General features: G+C 40.7%; 1 protein-coding gene across 1 annotated transcript in view; it reads left to right on the forward strand.

Moving 5' to 3' along the window:
• The window catches only part of SLC49A4 (solute carrier family 49 member 4), a 62,593-nt gene that overhangs the window by 6,586 nt on the left and 36,068 nt on the right, over nt 1–19,939 (forward strand). The window contains exon 2 of the mRNA XM_083841453.1: nt 10,600–10,693. Coding sequence (XP_083697579.1) covers nt 10,600–10,693 — 94 coding nt within the window. The remainder of the gene's footprint in view (nt 1–10,599; nt 10,694–19,939) is intronic.

Raw genomic sequence — 19,939 nt, forward strand, 5'->3', positions numbered from 1 at the left:
GAAGTTTGAAGGAAAATATCTGTTTTACCCCCGTCTGTTCCCTCGGATCCTGTGGAGTGCTGTCCTACTGCATGCTACAAGCAATGTGTATTTCATTGTCTGGTAAGTGATACTGATCCAAGCCTATCCAATTCTGTGAAAGGGATTAATTTTCCTAAACTAACAAATCTCGGAAGGAGTGAGATGAAGTGCTGTTTTTATTGTGTGGAAAGATGAAATAAACAATTAAAGAGCTGTGTATAGGTAAATCCCACTAGAGTAAATATTTGAATAGCTTGATTTTGCAAAATTTATTTTGATGAGTTGCTCTGTGTGTGTGTGTGTGTCTATATAGACATGTTTTGCCACTACACCATCAGGTGAAAAGGGAGACCTAACCAAACTTAGCTTCTGTTGCTGAATTTTATATGCTGTGGTTGCAGTGAAAGTCCGCAGAGCATTTGTGCGAGTGTTTGCAGAAGTGAGGGCTCATTAGAGAATTGATTGGCCCACCCTCACTGGAGTCAGACGTGCTCCAAAAGATCACTTGAGATACACGGAGTGATTAGCAACATAGAGTGGTTTAATTAGGATCTGATGAGTTGTATTAACTTGATGCCACTATGATTCATCACGGCAATACCAGCGTGATTGGTAGCAGCACTTCCCATACCTCCTGATGGGCCAGGCTGAGTAGAAATCAGGGCTGTAGACAGATGTCCTCTTCTGGAGGTAGTTCTTTTAGGTGGTGGCAGCCCCAGCCTCTGCTTTGTGCCATGTTTCCGCAGAGGTTTCTCTTCATCCCGCTACCCTTTAAGCAACCAACATGCTATTTGCATGCTTTGCAGCTGTTGCAGTGGTGCTAGGTGTTTGAAATGTCGCACAGTGAAGAATATCAGGGAGCTGCACTCGGGGTTTAAAATAACTTTGTCTTGATAAAAAATATATTCCTAACATAGTTATGTAGCTTACGAGAATAGTACTGGCCGTCTTACTGAGGGTCAGAGGCTTTGGGGCTGTGTACGTGCAGTCACACTGACCGTGGGCTGTGTAACTAGCTGCGTGTCTCCCTCCTGCTGTGGCTTGCCAGCCTTGTGCTCCAGCTTCCCTCTGTCGCCTGCTCTGCACGCTTTGAGGAGTAAGAGGGGTTGGATGTGAGAAGCTCAGGGGACAAAGGTGTGAGACCCCGTGTCCAAAAAGCCCTTGGATAGGCAGGAAGAGGTAGAGAGAGGGGGACAGTGTGGGATGAAGTAGTGGGTGAAAGCGTGAGGCTCGTATGGAGAAAGAAGACCTAGAGCCAGAGGGATGGGAGTGGTGGGGATGGGAAGGACCAAGACGGGTTGGAGGGAAAGAAAGGCACACTGAGTGGCTTCCCAAGGAGTGAGGGGCAGTAGTAGGTGTGATGGGACGCCAGTGACAAGCGAAGGGAGGTGAAGGGGCTGCCTGTGTGTGTCCTGAGATGCCTGCACAGCCCCTCACAAAAGCTGTTTCCCACCCCGTGGTTGAACTAGCTTGGGAAGTGCTCTTAAATTGAGTGGTTGGGAATTCTGTTTAAGCCTAATTGCCCTTTTTGCCTTATCTTTTACAAGGTCCCAGTGTTCCGTGTTTGCAAAATCCAAGCTCTGGACTCAGGCTGCCAGTGCCTTTGCACACCAGAAGGGTTTGTTCAGCTCTTCCTTTGCATTCCCAGTCCTCGAGGTGCCTCGGACGCGGGCACAGCTAACCCTCTCCCTGCCTGCCCCCATGGGGCTCCCCGGACGTTGCGTGTGTGTATGTGCCGGCAGCACAGCCAAAATGCAGCCGGTCCTTTTGGTGTGGTTTTGGTGGTGACAGACGCCTGGCCACGTGATGGGGGCGTGAGCTGCCCGAGTGCACGCGGCCCCTCTGTCTCGTGGTGCTCTGCTTCTGGAAAGCTTTCTGTAACTGGAACAGAAAACATTAAAATACCATTACGTTGTCCGTTGTCACTCTTTTAATTATAATCCTATGGCAAGGGAAGTTGTGGCTTGCTTTGCCTTTCTCTAACTGGTGACATTCAGTGCCGTTCTATCATTTCCTGCCATATTTTTGGTGCGTTTTTTTAATGCTTCTCACATGCCTGTACTTATTGTAGTGCCGTAGCCATGCTGTAACTTTATTTTGCAGAAGCTTGTGATCAATGCTCCAATTTCCTCAAAAGCTACAAATGAAGCTTTCTCATGCAAATTTGTTGTAGAGAGGATTTTTAGTTTTTTCCTCTTTCTGAAGCTGGAGATCCGTATGACTCAGCTCAAGGGAGTGATGTGTTCTGAAAGTGAGAGGTCTTCTGCTTTTCACAAAGTCTGCTGATGTTTTTCTGGAATACCAGATGTCAAATTCAACTGCATTTAGGAACTTCTTACTTGTTTTATTTGGCTTTTTTTGATAAGTGACGTCCCTTCGGAATATTTGGGAAAGGTGGAGTTAAGCTGTAATTGATTAATCACATGAACCTAAAGAATTGATCAGGAGCCTTTAAAACCGTAATGGGTTTAGGACCCGTTACAGTGCCCCAGAGTGTGTCCTTAGGATAATCTCAGTTGAACTGTGTACCCTAAATAGTTTGTGGTCCTTGTAATGTTAAAGTAATGTTGAAACTTCGCACGCGGGGAAGCTGAACGCTGACTCCAGCAACTGAACAGTCTCAAGACCCACGTGGATGTCACATCGACAGGACTCTTACATCTCTTTTCCCTGCCTCACAGCAGGGACAGGAAAAAGTAGAAACTTTGCACTTAGCGTCCCGCTTAGTGAATCCACTAGGTGGTATTTAGCGTAGCTGCCAATCCTTGCTGCATGGGTGCTTCGTGATACTCTGTTGTGGCAAAGCAAAATGCCTCTGTGTCTCTTCAAATGAAGAATTTCATGCACCATTGGGTGGTGTGGGCAAGTGCCACTAAGATAATGACAGAACATCTTCCTGATAGATGTGTACCAGAGAGGCTGTTTTTCCTCTGTCACCGCAGGTAGGGATCTGTGGTTAGCTGTACGGTAATTAAGCCTGCTGTGCAATCGGGAGTGCTCGAAATGAGTGGGAAGAGAAAAGAAAAGAAAAGCTTTCCTCCCCCTTGTTCAGTGCTGAAAGGGCTTGGATTGTCAGAATTTGTCCAGGAAGACAACAGTGATTGCTACAGTGAAGGCTTGTTATCTCGTACTTTCTCTTGACTTGTTAATGAGCATCCATGATTTAGCTTCAAAATTAATGACGAGGGTTAGTCCTCTGCCAGCATAACTAGGTGTTTTTGTCAGTTGCTCGGTGTCTCTCTGACGTACGCACATGCACGCCCCTTGATGTAGTTTTTAGTTAATCAAATGGAAAAGATCAATTAAATGATTCACCCAAGTCTTCGAGTTTCATCGGGCTTGAGAGTAGAAAGCAGGTAGCTGAGGTGAAGGAAGAGTACTTCTTTGGTGTTTGTGTATGTTTTACAGATTCAGTAAGCACTCCAAGTCCTTTTCTACACCTTTTCTAGTGTATCCTGGCACTGCACTGACGCCAGGCAGGGAGAAGACCTGGTTTACCAGCAGGTATAGTATTGGTGGTGAGACCAGCTCCTGTTTCTATGTGTTTAGCCTGAACAAATAAGGCAGGAGAGGGAGAAGTGGAGCAGAAGTGGCCTGCCCAATTTCCTAAGGCACGTCAAGAGAGGCAGGTCCCACTGCCCCAGGCCAGTGCTCTCTTCTTTGAGGTGCTGTGCGCTTGCATTAGTTGTGGGTAAAATGTACATCGGTGAGCAGCTAAAATAAGCCAAGAAGTGGTGTTAAAAATGAAGCAAAGAAGCAGTATCAAAAATAAGAGAGAGGTACTGGAACAAAGCTAAAACATTATGGTTCCGCGGATCCCATGACGACATAGCTTGACCGTGTTGATGCAAATGAGACAAAAGCATCCTGTATCCTCCTGACATGGTTGTGATAGCTCGTTCTTCCTTCTAGCAGGTGCGGTGAAATTCTTGTATCTAGAGTAAGATGAACAATAATTTTTATGTGCTTTAATGAAGGAAAAGGAAAACAAAAAGAAAAATACCATAAAACAAGAAGTTATTTTTTTTACAATGCGAATCAAAAGTGAGCTGTGCGGTTAGAATGTAAATATGCAAGTATCTTAGTTACCTAACAGTCAGGATGCATGTAGAGAAAGGTGGAGCAGCTCAACAACTGGGGAGGTGGTTGTGTGATTGTCATAATAATTTGCAATTACGTGATGCTGAGCCTTGCTTCTCACAGTTCTGTCCTTCTGGTTTTATTTTAGTTCTTACACGTTCAGTCACTTCCCTCAAATAGAGCCATCTTTTCTCTGAAACACTCGGCTGGCCAAATTTTGTGCTTTGAGTCTCTTTATTTTATTTTACAAGATTCTTACCTAACCTCGTAATTTGGGAGTGATGATGTTCTTATAAGCCGGTGCTTGATAACTTTTATGCAGATATTGCCTATTTTCCATCTTCTGCAAGAGATACTGAAAACAGAACTGGAGGGGATGAATGTTGGGCCCCATAATTTCAGTTTTGCGTGCAGTCTTGTGTCTGTCCAGTAAGTGCTGGTAGAAGAAATAGCTTTATCTTTAGGTCTCATCTTGTCCCTGGCACCAGCCTTTGTTCCTGGCTGGCGGGGACTTCCCTCTGGGTTCCCCCGTATTGCTGGTGATTTCACTTCTGCAATATGGGCTTGTCTGTCTTTCTGACCCTGAGTAGGAGGCCTATATCGAACCCCAGGAACTATTTTATTTGAAGTTGCTGTATTCATACATACAGAGTTTATTTGGAAAACTTGTATATGATGCAACATACGGTTGTAAGAAATTTCAAACTCTTCCTGATAGCCTGGATGTCAGCTATTGCTGACAGATTCTGTTACAACACATAAGAAATTATAAAGAGAAATTGCCTCTCTGAAGATCATTATCTCCTACATCTATATTTCAAGAGACTCCTAGTACACATTTTGTCTGGGGATCCAATTCTGTCTACTAATGTCAGACAAATTGGAGCACAATGTCTGCTGGAATCTGACTTTGCCATGCAATCCTCCCCAGGGAAGTGGAACTGGGCTGTGTTGTGGGCTCCATCCGGAAAAGGTCTACTTTTTGTGTCCTAGATAAGGCAACAGGGGACAAATGTATATTTGAATGCAGTTTGTTTCAAATGGGTCCTATATGTTTAGTTCTTACTGCTTGGTACCAGAAAGGTGCTGTCAAGCAGGATGCTTGAATGAATGTCCATAATTTGCTGTATTTTCAATCCAAAACAAATATTCAAGTCCTAAACCTTTTTAGGTGAAATGTGGATGCTATTTGGGTAGTGCCACGTAGAGCCAGGGAAACGGATGGAAACAATTAGCTTTGGTTTAGCTTTAAAATCACAGCTTATAAAAGACAGGAGATCAGCACCATGGACCCAGAGAAGGGAGATGTAGTGTGTATGTAACAGCACCTGGTGACTTCCTGGCCATCAGCTAGGAGCAGTTTTTGATTAGCTGCATATGACCTGGCAGTTGTTCTCTTCTGCATGCAGTCTGTGTATTTGGTTTTCAGTTTTTAATGCTTCTGAGTGTAGTTGATGATATTCTTTAGAGCATACTTATTCTCCACTGAGTTTCCAAACACAATTTATGCTCCTCTGCAATCAAGTGCTTTTGTGGAATCTACGTTGGGTCTGAAATACTGATTTTTCAAGTTTGTTCCATGTGCTAGAAGAAAGACTGGGACCACAGCTCAACTAGGAAGTCTTTTCATGTCACTGAAAAGGTTCTTTTCTTTTCCGAGTTGTATTGCTTGTTGTAAGGATGCTTTATCTGAAAGAGGATTGCTGCTTATATTCTTAGCAACATTAGTCAGTTTGGTGAAATGCAAGCACAACAAAAGTTTTGTTCGCTCTATTTAGCAGCAAGGTAGCTTTTATTATTATTTTAACTATGACAGATAACCTTGTGAGAGAAAATGGTACAACTATTAGTGTAATTTTGCTAGTGTGAAATTTAAAATACAAAGATTTCTGAAGCAGTAGATAATGATGAAGCAGGGACTTCTCTGCAGGGCTTTGAGGATTGCCTGATAAAGTATGCTGTTTAATCAAACTTTTGTTTTAATATGGCTAAATGTAAAGCCACACATAAAAGAGGAAGAGAAACAGATCCCTTTGTATGGAATGGAAAACAGGTATCCAAGAAAAAAATCCTCCTATTTAAAAAAGGATGCTTGAACAACGAGGAGGGTATTTGGACAAGGCATGCAAAAACAATTCCAGGACTGAAGGAAAAATTGTGAAAAACTCGGAGCTCAGTGCTTCTGTTTACTGAAACCAAAGGTAAAGGTTATTTTATCGTGTATTAACTTCATAGAAGGAAAAATACAAGGTCCAGTGCTTCTTCCATCCTGAAAAGCAAAGTAAGAATTTGTTTGACAACTGATTTTGCTTTAAATAGGAAGGAAAACACAATTTAACCGTGATTGTTGGAACGGCTGTTGAAATCGGTGAGTTTTTCATTTCCTCGTGTGTGCATCAGACAGGATTATCTTTTTAGACAGATATGCTTTAGTCAAAATAATAATAGAGTAGTTGAGTGAATTAAAATGCTCCGAGTTGTGTCAGAAAGGATCGTTCTTGCTTCCAGCCTGATCTTTAAAAGCTGTGAAAATGTGCAGTGGGCCGATGTCACTCATCTGTAATTAGAGCATTGTTGTATTCTGTGTTTGTGAGGACTGATTTTAGTATCTGCAGCTGAAGGAAGGAAAACGTTTAAATATTAATGCGTTGAGAGAGATGTGGGTGTAAGAGAAATCCACTTTGGCCATGCTGGGTGGAGGGCTCAATTCTGCAGCTGTTCCTCTGGCAAGACTTCCATTAGGCTTAGCAAAAAGGTGAAATCTGCTTGTTCTGCACATCTAACTGGAATTTCCCCCCAAATGGGCACTTCGTTAGAAGGGGGGGAAACAAACAAACATTAGCTGCCATTTGTGTGCTGCTCTGAAATAAGTGTTTTGTTCTCTCTGGCTCTGTAGTGGCCGCTTGGTTGCAGGCTGTGCTGCTGCGTGCAGGCCACATCCTGCTGCACATCCTGGTGGCACAGGTACGTCAAGGTTTGCTAGTACCACATCATCTTGTCTGGATTAAAAGTCTGTGTTTTGCAGAAGAGTGAAGAGGATTGTGGGTCGAGAGTTTCCATTAAATCTCTAGTAGTGGCAGGAGTTTGGGGGTACTTGTTTTAAAGAGAAATCAAAGCCAGCAAATGCAGCGTGGGCTGCTGAGTTCGCAAAGCAGACGGTGTTATTAGCTACAGGAGGGTTAAACAGTTGAACAGTATTGGTTATATTAGTCATTATTTGAGTGAAATATATTTTTATTACTGACTGAATTTCTGATGCTTCTGATGAAGTTTTGTATTACCACCAGTGACCACTCAGAAGGTGGCCGCAGAGGGCCCAGCAGCCAGGGCGACCTGTGGGGCCCAGCAGCCTGCAGGAGCAGCCAGCAGGAACGGCTCCAAAGAATGGAAAACCAACCTCCGCCTGTACAACATCCACTTTGAGATGTTTCTTCCCTTTCTAGCTGCATGTCAGAAACCTCTGAAAGAAGGGTATTGGGAACTGGATGATGGTTTTTAAGAAGCTGTAGCCCCACCACCATCCATTACCAGTTGCATACAGGGTAAAACCAATAAAATTAATTAGGTTTACTCAAAATCTTGATTGTGTGTGTTGCTGAGATTTTTTTTTTTTTAATTAGAGAAGTAATTTCGTGCAGGGTTCACAGGCTTTCTTTCCAGGCTCACTTGGTAACTTTGGTTTATTGTCACCATGGTGCATAGTGATATCCTGAAACACTCTGAGGTTACCCTTTGGAGTAGTACAAGATTTCCAGTTCAGATTAAGGGACACTGCAATGTTCAAAGCAAAAACACTTATATAGTTCTAAAAATACTATTAAAGACTGATTTCTAAGATGAAAGGGAGAATGAATTCAGAGAGTTAAAATGTAAAGCAAAGCAAAAGGGGAAGGTGCTCAGAGGGTAGAAGCACATCGTGTAATTAGCAAATAAAATCTCTAATATGCTGCTTGTCTGACAGTCTTTTTTACTTGTTCACTTCGGCGTCATCATTTTCAACATGCTGCTTTAACCAAAAGAATTTGTAGGTGTGTTTGCACGTTAAGGTGAAACAAAAGGCCAAAGAACAGTCTGTGCAATCAAAACACTTAGAAGTGGCACATTACAGTGTATAGTATTCAAGATGAGGACTTCAAAGAACATTCGGAGAGATCAAACGTATCTTGATTGTGAGGCTTTAACTGGTAATTTTATTTTTAAATTACATGACACGTACGGTTGATGGTAAAAATAAAGCCTAGAATAGAAGCTGGTGGGAAATTTTGACATCCAATTTATTTTTCACTGAATTATGTGATGCTGTGTTTTTTTTTTTTTAATGAAACTTTTCTACAGATTTAAAACAAAACTTTTTTAATGAAAAAATAAAATAGGTATTTTTTTATCTAGGAAAGCTCATCCTGTGGTGATATAAACCTAAATTTCTATATAATACTCATTTTCTGCTGTGCCCTGGGATGTATCTGGACTGTGTCACCTGCTGTGCCACTTGACTGAGACCTTCCCGGCTGTCTGTCCTTGTACCTCCTAAAAGACAAAGTGGCATGCTTTGTGAAATGTCATTCCAAAAAATCCTGGTTTACGTAACTCCAATAATGCATGTGTCATTTTCTGTCTTGAAACATTTGCAGCAGTGTTTCCAATGGAAGACTACAGATTTCTCAGTTTAAAAGACTTATGTTTTGACTTTCAGTGAATAACTCTAATTTGGATCGTGTACAGGTTCTCATTATGTATGAAAGCAATGCTAACAATTTTTTTAAAGGAAAAAGGCAAGAACACACGTAGTCCCTCCCAACACAAATAATTACCCCCACGGCTAATCCAGCATGGCAGTACAGGTTTCAGCACGCCATGAAGGCTCACGCAGTGGCACAGAAAACATGAACAGCAGGGTTTTGAACAGCCTTATCAGGACGTTAGTTTGGGCTCTCTGAATGTGTGTGCTTGAAAATCCAGTTCTACAGCTACATGTGCTGGTTAAATGCAGAGCCAGGTAAGTCTGGGCAGGCACTGGGAGTCCTTCAAGGAAACAAATGTTCTCAGCTGGTGATGCTTCTCCGCAGCATTAGGGGCATGAGCTGTCCTTGGGAGCTGCAGGAACCTGGGTCACATTGCTTTTGTTAATGACTCAGCTGTACCGAGGAAGTCATGCTTCCATTTCAGAAAACCTGTAGCGTTAACTTTGTTTTGGTTTGGTTGTCTTGGCTTAGGTTGTTTGAGAGAGGAGCCGTCTTTGGTTTGTGCAATGTCCGGCACAAGGAGTTGCGTATTCATGAGTGAGGCTTGCTAAGAGCTGTTGCAATAACAGCACTATTACACTGTGGTAAAAACATGTGCTCTGAACCCCCTGTAAAATTCCCGGGGAAACAGAATGTTTAACGTGACTATTGGTTGAACTGTATGGGTTACAGGAGTCATTGACATACTGGAAGCATTTATTTGAAAACTGGCAGTCTAGAATCAAAATCTGATGTCTATTTGTTATGTGGGTTATCGTAGCAAGTTGTTCTTCTTCTGTCTCTGTTTTGGGTAGTTACTAGTCTTGCCTGAACATTAGGGATGCTGTGTACTCGTCATTGTTCAGTTGCTCTGCTAAGAATATCAAAGCCCTGTATTTCCTGTTTGTTGCTCCAAGTTTGTCTCAAGTTTTATGACTTCAGAGTTACAAGCCGTATCAACATTTTTAATTGTACATATTTATGATTTCGGTGTTTTACAGTATTCTGGAGGTCGAGCCCGTCAGTTGTCACTGTTTTTGTGCTGCTTACTGATGATGGAAACACCTTAGCAGCAGCAAATAAACTGCTAGCAAATGGAATTGCAGCTCTGAGATAAAGTTGTTTCTAATTTAAGCGCTTCTCAGTTGAGAATCACAGTATGGGGAAAAAGACATATTCAAGGAATAGGTCGATTGTAGCTTTTTTCTAACGTACTATATTTACAACCTCCATCAATTTGAGCTGAGTGCAGCAAAAACCTGGCCTAATTGCAAGGCCTGCAAGAAATACACTACACTTTTTTTTTTCCTGCTGAATAAATAGTTATTTCTTCAGGATGAAAGGAATAACTGCATTATGAAAGCAAATAAGTGGCTGGAAAAGAATGTACAAATACAGATTTTTCTTCGGATTTGCCTGGATTTCAGATCATACCTTGGAGCATCTTCCCTGATGCTTCAAAAAGTACAGTATTTCCTTTAGAATTAGATGATGCTTTTATTACCACTTTTCACTTCCAAGAACATCTGTAAGATTTTAGGTATGATCCTGTTTGGTATTATGCCAAGAGTAAGCCTTTAATTCTGGAGTATCAATATAGAAAATAACATAAGATTTCACTTTGTATCTGTAATTCTTATCATCACCAATGTTTATGATTTGAAAGAACATGCATAACTTCAGTGAGACTGAGCACAAATGTATGTACCTGGGCGACTTTTTTTTACTTCAGCATTGCTGACTTAACCTGTGAAATATTGTTGTTTTCTCGCTTCAGGTCTGAGGGTAACTGTATTACTAACATCATCACTCATGGTATTGGGAGCTGGCCTGAGATGTGTTCCAGTTTCAGACCTAGAAATAAGGAAGAAGTAAGTGAATTAGTTATTTTTAATATACATATTTTATACTTGCTTTGAATGTATTTTTTGCTGCTGCTGCAAAGAAATGTTAGTACAAATTTTCTGTATAAAATTGATACTCTAAATGCATGTTGCATGGATCTGGGCTTACACGTTCCTTGGCTTCTTAAATTGATTTTTCTAGTCCTTGTTCTGCATAGTATCTGAAGATCAGAAAGGTCTCTACAAACCTGAGTTAATTAAGCCTCACCCCATCCTGCATAAATAATATTAATCTGTTTTGCAAACAAGGAAGCAGAGGTTTAGAGAGGTTCAGAAGCTGGCCCAAGATCACACAGGGAACCAAGCCACAAAACCCCCAAAATATGTAATTTATATGCAAATGTTAAATAATTAGTTCATGTTTCTCATATTGGATGTATGAGATTGTACAGTGGTGATATGGCTGAATTCATGCAAAATGGCCTTTTCATATAGTCTTTTCCAGTCTGCATTCCAAAGTAACCTTATACTGTGAGATTGGAACAAATGCCGTTTGTACACATGCAATTTTAAGAGTTTCTGATAGAGACAGTTTCCTTCCTAAAAATCAGACAATCCAAATGAGTCAGTTGTCCTGTCAGCATATCCTGAATGTGGGAACCTACAGTAGGTATAGGAGATGCATCCTTTCCATACAGCCATGGAATGTGTGGATCGCTTGTTGTTCACGTAGAAGCAAAGCTAAGAGGAGGAAGGAATAGAATCACAGAATTGTAGACTGGCTTGGTTTGGAAGGGACCTTAAAGATCATCTAGTTCCAACCCCCCTGCCATGGGTAGGGATGCCATCCACTAGATCAGGTTGCCCAGGGCCTCATGCAACTTGGCTTTAAACATCTCCAGGGATGGGGCATCTACAGCTTCTCTGAGCAACCTGTTCCAGTGCCTCACCACCCTTTGAGTGAAGAATTTCCTCATAACCTCCAATTTAAATCTCTCCTCTTTTAGTTTAAAACCATTCCCCCTTATCCCTTCATTGTCTGCCTGATCAAAAAGTTGCTCTCCATGTTTTTAAAAGCCCTCTGTAAGTATTGACAAGCTGCAGTGAGGTCTCCCTGGAGCCTTCTGTACTCCAGGCTGAACACCCCCATTTCTTTCAGCCTTTCTTTATAGGAGGGGTGCTCCAGCTCTCTGATTGTCTTCGTGGCCCTCCTCTGGACCTGCTCTAACAGCGCCACATCCTTCTTGTGCTGGAGGCTCCAGACCTGGATGCAGCACTCCAGGTGGGGACAATCCCCTCCCTCCACCTGCTGGCCACCCCTCTGTTGATGCAGTTGGCCTTCTGGGCTGCAAGCACACACTGCTGGCTCACACTAAGATTTTAATCCACCAGAACCCCAAGCAATCCTTTGCAGGGCTGCTCTTAATGAGTTCTTCTCCCAGTCTTTGCTCATGTCTGGGATTTCCCTCAGCCAGGTGCAGCACCTTGCACTTGGACTTTTTGAACCTCATTAGGCTCACATTTTTTTTTCTTAGTATTGCTTACACTGAAAGTCAGCTCAGAAACCACTAGGGTGAAAAAGTAGAAGGCAGGTATCTAGATACCGTGGGTAAAACTAAGGAAGAGGTTCAGAGGACTGAGAATATGATACCAGCATTGATTTTAAAACTAGCTCTGATCAGTAATAAGCAGTTAGTACATAATGACTGGTTTAGTAAACTGTGGGTAGTGGGGGATGTAATTTCAGTTCTTAGGTGCTTGGTGAGTGTATAACAAAACCCAGGGTGCTCCAGATGGTTGTTGCCAACACTGTTGCCTATTTCAAGGTGCTGTTCAATGACTTAGCAGGCAGAGGAGGCTGAATTAATCGTATTATGCTACTACTTAAAATGGCCCTTTCAATTTGAGGTGGAAACATACTGTTACGGTGGTCAGGAATAGGAATCCCAACTGGGCCCCTATTTCACCTGTCCTCAAGGCCCAAAGGGATGCTGAACATCCAGTTCATCAGTTCAGACCAATCTTGGTTTTTATATGTATAGTTATAACTAAGTTATAGATACAGTTATATCTTGTAACTTAGTTATATGTAACTACATAGGTATATGGTTACAGTTTTATATGTATAGTTCAAATGGGTCAGATAACTTAAATGCAGTGAAATGTGGTGTCTTATGTAGCTTTTCATTTATCAGTTATGCCAAAAGATTGCCCCAGGCAAAAGGTGCTAAAGCTGCTTTGCTTTAGCAAAGCAAAGATAAAAACTAAGAACTGGAAAATAAATTCCCAAACAATGTTTAGATGCGAGACATGGTTTTGGGGGTGGAAAGGGGGATTTCTGCATTCCTTTAAACCTTTTAACCAAGAAACCTTTTAACCAAGTTTTCTAGTATAATAGCAGTGAGAAGACCTAGTAAAAGAAATACTTAAGGAGAAACACTCAAATAACAGCTTCTTTAATTGGGGAAAGAAAGCCTGGGCATTTCCAGTGTCTGGCAAGGTGTATAAAATCTGATGCATTTTGTTGAGAATCATATTAAAAAAAAAAAAGGCAGAATCCTGATGAAAAGGTTACTTATTTCATTTATCCATGCTGTGAAAATAAGCACAATTTCAAGCCGAAGTTGATAAAATTGTTAACTTAGCCTACTCTTAAAAAAGGGAGGGATTTGCAAGAATTACATTTCTACCTGAGGAAATAGTTTGATCTTTTACACAGCTTGATAAAAATCTACAGAGAATTAATTATTGCTAACTGTGTGAAACAAAATTATGGTTTTCACTGAAAATGTCTCAAGACATTGTAAATAGTTGTGCACACGGTGTGATGTTATAACAGGTAACCTGCATTTGTTTTGAGGGCTAAGACTGGCCAATTTTCATCAATTACTTGAAGTGTGGTACCAAACGAAATGGTACTTTGGAGAATATCATTACTGCTTTATGGGTTAGCAACAGTTGGCTGAGCACTAAGCTATGCATTTATTCTGAATGTGTATATTCTGAATGTATTAATGTGATCATCTGAACATCAATCAACCAGTCAGATGGACAGGATCACACAAAAGCTAATATTCAAGCGTCTCAAAAGCTGGCACAACTGGAATTCCTTTAAATGTTTTGGCATGTTTTGTAATGTTTCTTCATTCCCTGGGTAATCTGCAGTAACATACTGAAGGATTTCTCTGGGACAATTATGTCAGAGCTAAGATATGTAAAATTACAAGAATGTTCATGAGATTTGTCAGTTTTATTTTATTTTTTTCTACTGTGTACTCACTATGTTCTTGTAATTTAGTATTAAGGAGAGCTACTAAAGCCCATCACTTATCAGAGCAATCACAGAAGTGAGGAAATCACTGTTAAGACTGACATTTAATCCTCACCGCTTTGTGCTCCTTATCTCATACGGACCTGTAATATACAAATGCATTCTTAGGCTCCTTTCTAGTCTGTAATTATTCTTTTGGCTCTGACGTGTAAGAACTACGACTATCTCCAGCAATCAGAGTCACATTTTAAATGCAAACCCTAACCTCTGTTTTCAGTTCATTTGACATTCGTATATATGCATGTGACTTGCATACGGGAGAATTTAGGTTGAACATTGAGAGTGTCTCTTGAGGCTGCAGTTCCTTATGGTGAATTTTCGTTCTCTGCCAGTGGGACCTAAAACCGTACTGGGAATCCATCCCAGAACTTCATAAATGCAGGCAAGGCTGAGGAGGGAGTACATGGCTAAATGTGAAAGTGTGGACTTGTGTGTGAGATTGAGGAACCAACCAGTACTTCAACTAGCGAAGTCCTGTCCTCCCCCCCAGTATTTATAATATGTATTATAAATATATTATTATATATACACACACACTCCTGTTCACTTGTTTTCCTCCACAACCTATATTAACCTGCAAGGTTAATATCTGTAACATCCAGACAAGGAAGCTACAAAATAAAATTTCTAACCTACCCTGTACATCTGAGCTTGTCAAGTTAGTACCATACATGTGACAGTAAATTTGACTTTTAAAAATAAAATAAGACTCCGTTCTCAGTACTATAAAAGACACATTTGCCACACCTAGTTTTTCAGTTCATAGTTTGTGTAAAATATGTAGAACTTAAAGAAAAGGGATGCTATCAAATTGTACTATTTCTGGACTTGCACCTTTTTCCCTTCCCTGAAGGTTACAAGAGCATCTCTGATATGCTTTGCCTGTATCTGTAGGTCCATTCCTTTCCTTTTTGAATGCTGCTTGGCACTGAATGAGTATTTTAATTGGACTCTTATAATTAACCTGAGTATCAATAGTTACTAGGAGGCCATCTTATAATAGAAAAAAAATCAGGATTTTTCTCCCCTCCCCATGTAACACGACACATTTACATTCTGTGTTTTGGAATAGGTTTACAAGACAGCATATATGGTTGTAAAACAGTAAATCTAGTTAAAAGGCTATATTATATCTACCTATGTGCTGAAACACATAAGAAAGAGGGAAATAAATGATGAAATCAGCCCATAGCCGTCAATCTGTGGCTTTTAAGACTGACCACGTAAGCCTTCTTAAAATGTGAAAGACGGGATAATAAAAGAGATGGATGTAAAGGATGTAACATAATTTGTTGTTTGTATTGAATACATTAATTAGGAAATTTATTAGAACTTAGTATTCTGTGGGTTGGTAGGGTTTGACCTTCACATTAGATTTCACAATACAGAAGTAGTTACTGAGGACCTTGAGTCATGGCAGTGAGAGGGTGCTGTTTGGTAATAAGTCTCATTAAAACATTTGTTGCAAAGCCAGCAAAGCAATGACAGAGAGTGACAGTGGGAACAGGAGCAGTATGAACTGACACTCTTGGTATTTACGAAGTGTTACAGGGAGGATATTGATAATTGGTAGTTCCTGTAAAGAGACTTATTTACCACTTCTTAGAATTTTGATTTTTTTTGCCTACTCCTAAATATATTAACTTTAACTTTATTAATAGATGCTCTCTTACTACTCTGTACATGTACTACTCTTACTCTGTACATTTTGTTTCTGTTAGCTAGTTGCCACCTAGTTTGTATTAAATATTTTGTTCTTGTCATACATATTCTTTGGTAATTCCACACTTTCCCTTTTTCATCCCTGAAAGTATAAAGAATGACATGGGATCATCTCATTGTTTGATGAGCGGTATGTGATAGTGATGGTAGTAAACTCCTGAATTAGCTGTTTACAGACTCCCAGTCTGTTTAAATTCTTGGAGTGGTAAATCCTGCAGATGATGTCTTAAAGGAAACTCTGAATTCTCAGCAAGGGCTTGGTATTGCAGTAATATTTAATGGACAGTATTTCTGCAAGGCCTCAACTAGCCTAAGTTTATGCTGGAAGGCAAGAGAATATATTTGTGGGATTTTCAGCTCCATCTCATATAACAGAAATTCTCAGCTGTATAGATCCTTTAATTATTTTTTTTGTCGTTTTGAGATCTTTGACTTCAGTAGTGTCTTGTGACTTTTATTCTGTTGGGTAATTTCTGCCCTTAAAAGAGGAATTCATATTAGTTGAGTTCACATCCAAGTTGCTGCATTATGATCAAAGTGTCCTCTTGCTCTTTCACTGGCCTGAAAAAAGTTGTGTGGGAATATTTAAAAGGGTCTTGTTTATCCAAGTCTTTAGTTTACTGCCTCTCCTGTGCTCTCCTACTCTTTCACTTAAAAAATCGTAGTTAGTTTTTGCCTCTAGCACTAAATTTCCCTCAGATTTCTCACACAGCAGACCCGGTAGCAGCCGTTCCTGGTGCCTTTCCCCGATAACTTGTTTCAGGATGTTTTGCCTCATTAGCCCCTAATGTAATGGCCTACTTTTAGTTTACAGCAATGCTGTTTGTTTTGGATCTGTTTGAATTTGATGAATGCATCCTCTGTTAACGTTGTTTTAAAGATAACCCCTTTTAATGAGGGGTTTGTGGAATGGCTTTAAAAGGGGGAGGAAAAAAAGCCCATTTTAATAAAAATCAAAATGCCGAAAAGAAGTTTTGATTTCATATACCCTCATCCTTCAAACCCGGGTAATGCTTTCAGTGAAAAACCACTCTTTTCTGCCGCATGACAGCTGTGATGACCGTACAATCGCTTGGCGCGACGGCGCGGGGATATGAGCGAATTTGTCACCGCGCTGTCAGGGGTCTCGCCGTGCTCCTGCGCCGTCCCCTTCTCTCTGTCAGGATGTCTGACAGAGACGTCAGGGTCTTGGCCTGAGATTGCCGCTGCTTCTCCTTGTGAATCCTTGTCTGTTTCTTGGCAGGCTCTCAGTAATAATAGTTTCAAAGTAACTCCACTATTTGATTCTTTCGGGTTTAAAGCCCAACCTTGCTGTTCCTCAGACCGCTGCAAATCTGTTTGCTGGCTTCTTTGACTGAGAGAAGAGACGTGAGGCTGTGAAGCCTGGGAGATGCGGTGGTCTGAGGCCAGCTCTTCCCAAGTCCGCTCCTGTAGCGCTGTGACAGGTTGTGAGGAGGCCACGGTGCGTGCCGTGGGTGAGACGTGAGCCAAGTTCCTGACGGAAATAGTCGACAGTGCGTTTATAAAAGTTTTCTCTTTTCTTTTTTACTTTTATTGCTGGAGATAATGTACCACACAGTGACTCAGGCTTTCTGCTCATAATAATTTTTCTTATTGATGGGGAAAAACAACTTTAAATTATTCCACATATCAATGGTCGTATGCATCAAAAACAAGCTAAAAATGCTAATGGCCTCAATCCATGAATATCCAGAAGGCATAAAGCTTTTGTAGTATAAATATATCATTTAATGAAAATATTGAAAAGAAGTGCATTCCCACGAAATTCATCTTTCAGAATGTTATTTTTAATAGATGAATTCGTTGCTTTACCCAGCGGTATTTTTTCTTCTCAGTCCTTTTCCAGACACACAGCCTTATTGCACTCTCTTTTGGTTATGAACAGGACAGCGTTTGCACCAGGCTCTCCCCATACTCCATGGCAGTGAACTGCTACAAAGCATGAATTTGACCTTCCAAATTCCATCTGTACCTTAGAAGGTACCACTTAATAGAGGTGTCTTTTGTTGTATTTAGTTTTGAGAACCTAAAGGAAAAGCTCTATCCATTTCTAGTAACTTGATTGTGAAAAATCAAAGACTTTTCATTTACAAAAGTGGTATCAGTGCCCTCTGAAGTACAATAAATCTTCTAATGTATAATGTAGATAAGTCCATGTGTTTTCTTATTCTTTTGCTTGGGCAAGCAACTTGCGTCATGCATCAATGTAGACACTTGAATAGGAGGTATTCTCTGGCTTTGTTGCTGTGTAGTAAGGCTAAATTCAATAGCACTTGAAAGTGCTCTGAAGTCCTCCAGTGGAAGGGTCTCTTTCATTTGCTTCCAGGAGCCACCACAATGAGCTAATCACTATATAAACTTATTTGTCTTCCAAATTAGCAGGAGATGAACAATCCACTTCTTTCAGTGAGTGAAAATGTCAGGCGCATGAAAGGTAAATCATCCATCCATTTCTGTAAAATATTAACTTCTTTATCCAGAATCCCTTTTTGTTAATTGTTAGGATCAGCAATTAATCTACTATTTTCTTTCCAAAATAAGAGGCGCACACAGTGCTGTTTCCTTGGAGCAGCTCTTGGTGGCTTCCTTGCTTTGCACGCATAGCCGAACAGCCACAAGACTGAGTTATCAATTTTTTCATTGCATCTGTATAGAAGTCAGAGTAATGACTAAGCAGTCTGACGTAGCAGCTAGCAGGAAAAGCATAATACAAGTTTCAGGAAAAAAAAAATCAACCAGAAATCCCATCTTCACAAGGCTCTCGAGATGGGCTCCTTTCCTGTCTAGGACCCAGAGGAACTTCATTTCCCAGTCACCTGGAGGCTCATCGGAGGCTGACAGAGAAGATCTGTGATAAGAGTGTCAAAGTGATGCATTGGGGCTGGCTGCCTTGTTTTTCCAATGTATTTCCTGCCAAAGGAAAGTGAAAACACTTTCCATTCTGTTTGTTAGTGTTAAAGCTCTGGTATGACTTCTCCATTCCTAGCCTTCCCAAAACAAGGTCAATTAAAAGATGTTAGATGAGCTTTGGAGAACTATTTCAGCACTGTGCTTTAAATCCATTGTGTTATGAGACATTTCTTGGGTGGCTCATTTTTCCCTCTGCTGTTGCCTCTGTTTCCCTATCTGAGAAAGGAAGCTAATGAATTTTTTTCATTTAAAATGCTCCTAAGTCTAGGCGTGAGACATACTGTGGTAGAAACATTAAATGTCTGTTATTTTTACATGTAAAAAGTGTTTATGTAACACAGCTTTTAAATAGCTTAACAAATCCAATACCTTGTGGGACTCTGACCATGCATGAAAAGTTTCAGACCGTACAGGGAGAAAAAGATAAGTAAAGCAGCCTGTAAATGGAAGCTCTTACCAATCTAAACTGTATGTTATTATCATCAATCACTAAAACCTTTTTCCTGTATAATCTCACTTTTCCATACCCAGTTCATTCAGTGATGCTGTAATTTCAGCATTTATAGCCGCACACGCTTTTGTTGTTGTTGTTGTTGCCTGGTATGATACTGCAACTGTGACAGCAGAGTGGATAAAGCAGGTATAACCAGGCTACTACTTCAAGCTTATAGAAAACGTTCTCTTGAGGATGTGATGAAAAGCACATAAGTTATTTAAAACTTGACAGAAATTGGAAAAGAGGTAAAATACATTATGGTAAGACTTTTTCTTCTCTAATTTCTGTTGTTGTATTTGAACTACTCCTTGCTCTATCTTTTTGCAATTCAGAGGCCAGTTCAGGAAGAAATGTGAACAGATATTTTTCCAGCTAGGTAGGGTCCCAAACTAAAGTTACCCTGTTAGCCCTTTTCTCAGAGAACAGAAATCACGTTGTACAGACTCAAACTGAAATAGCGGCAGGGAAAAATCCAGTTGCTCTTTGCACATTTTCGATAGCAGAAACAAGAAGAAAACTGGAGAGTAACAGAAACAAATGTCTCTTGATGTTGCAGTAATTTTTAGTGCTGATGGTGTACAAGAGCAGACTCCTGTGGGCTGTTAGGCTGAAATCTAGTGCAGTGTTAATAAGACGTTGTAACAAACAGCAAAAAGCCACCAGTGCTGTTGCGTTCATATTTCTCTCTGGCAGCTGTAGTGGCTGCTACATACGTCTACTAGAGTAGCAGACTAGTAAAAGCACCAAACCACATTTTGAATCTTTTCCCTGTCTCTCTAGGGAAATGAGTTAA

Source organism: Anser anser (assembly GCF_964211835.1).
Source record: "Anser anser genome assembly, chromosome: 6".
Taxonomy (NCBI): Eukaryota; Metazoa; Chordata; class Aves; order Anseriformes; family Anatidae; genus Anser; species Anser anser.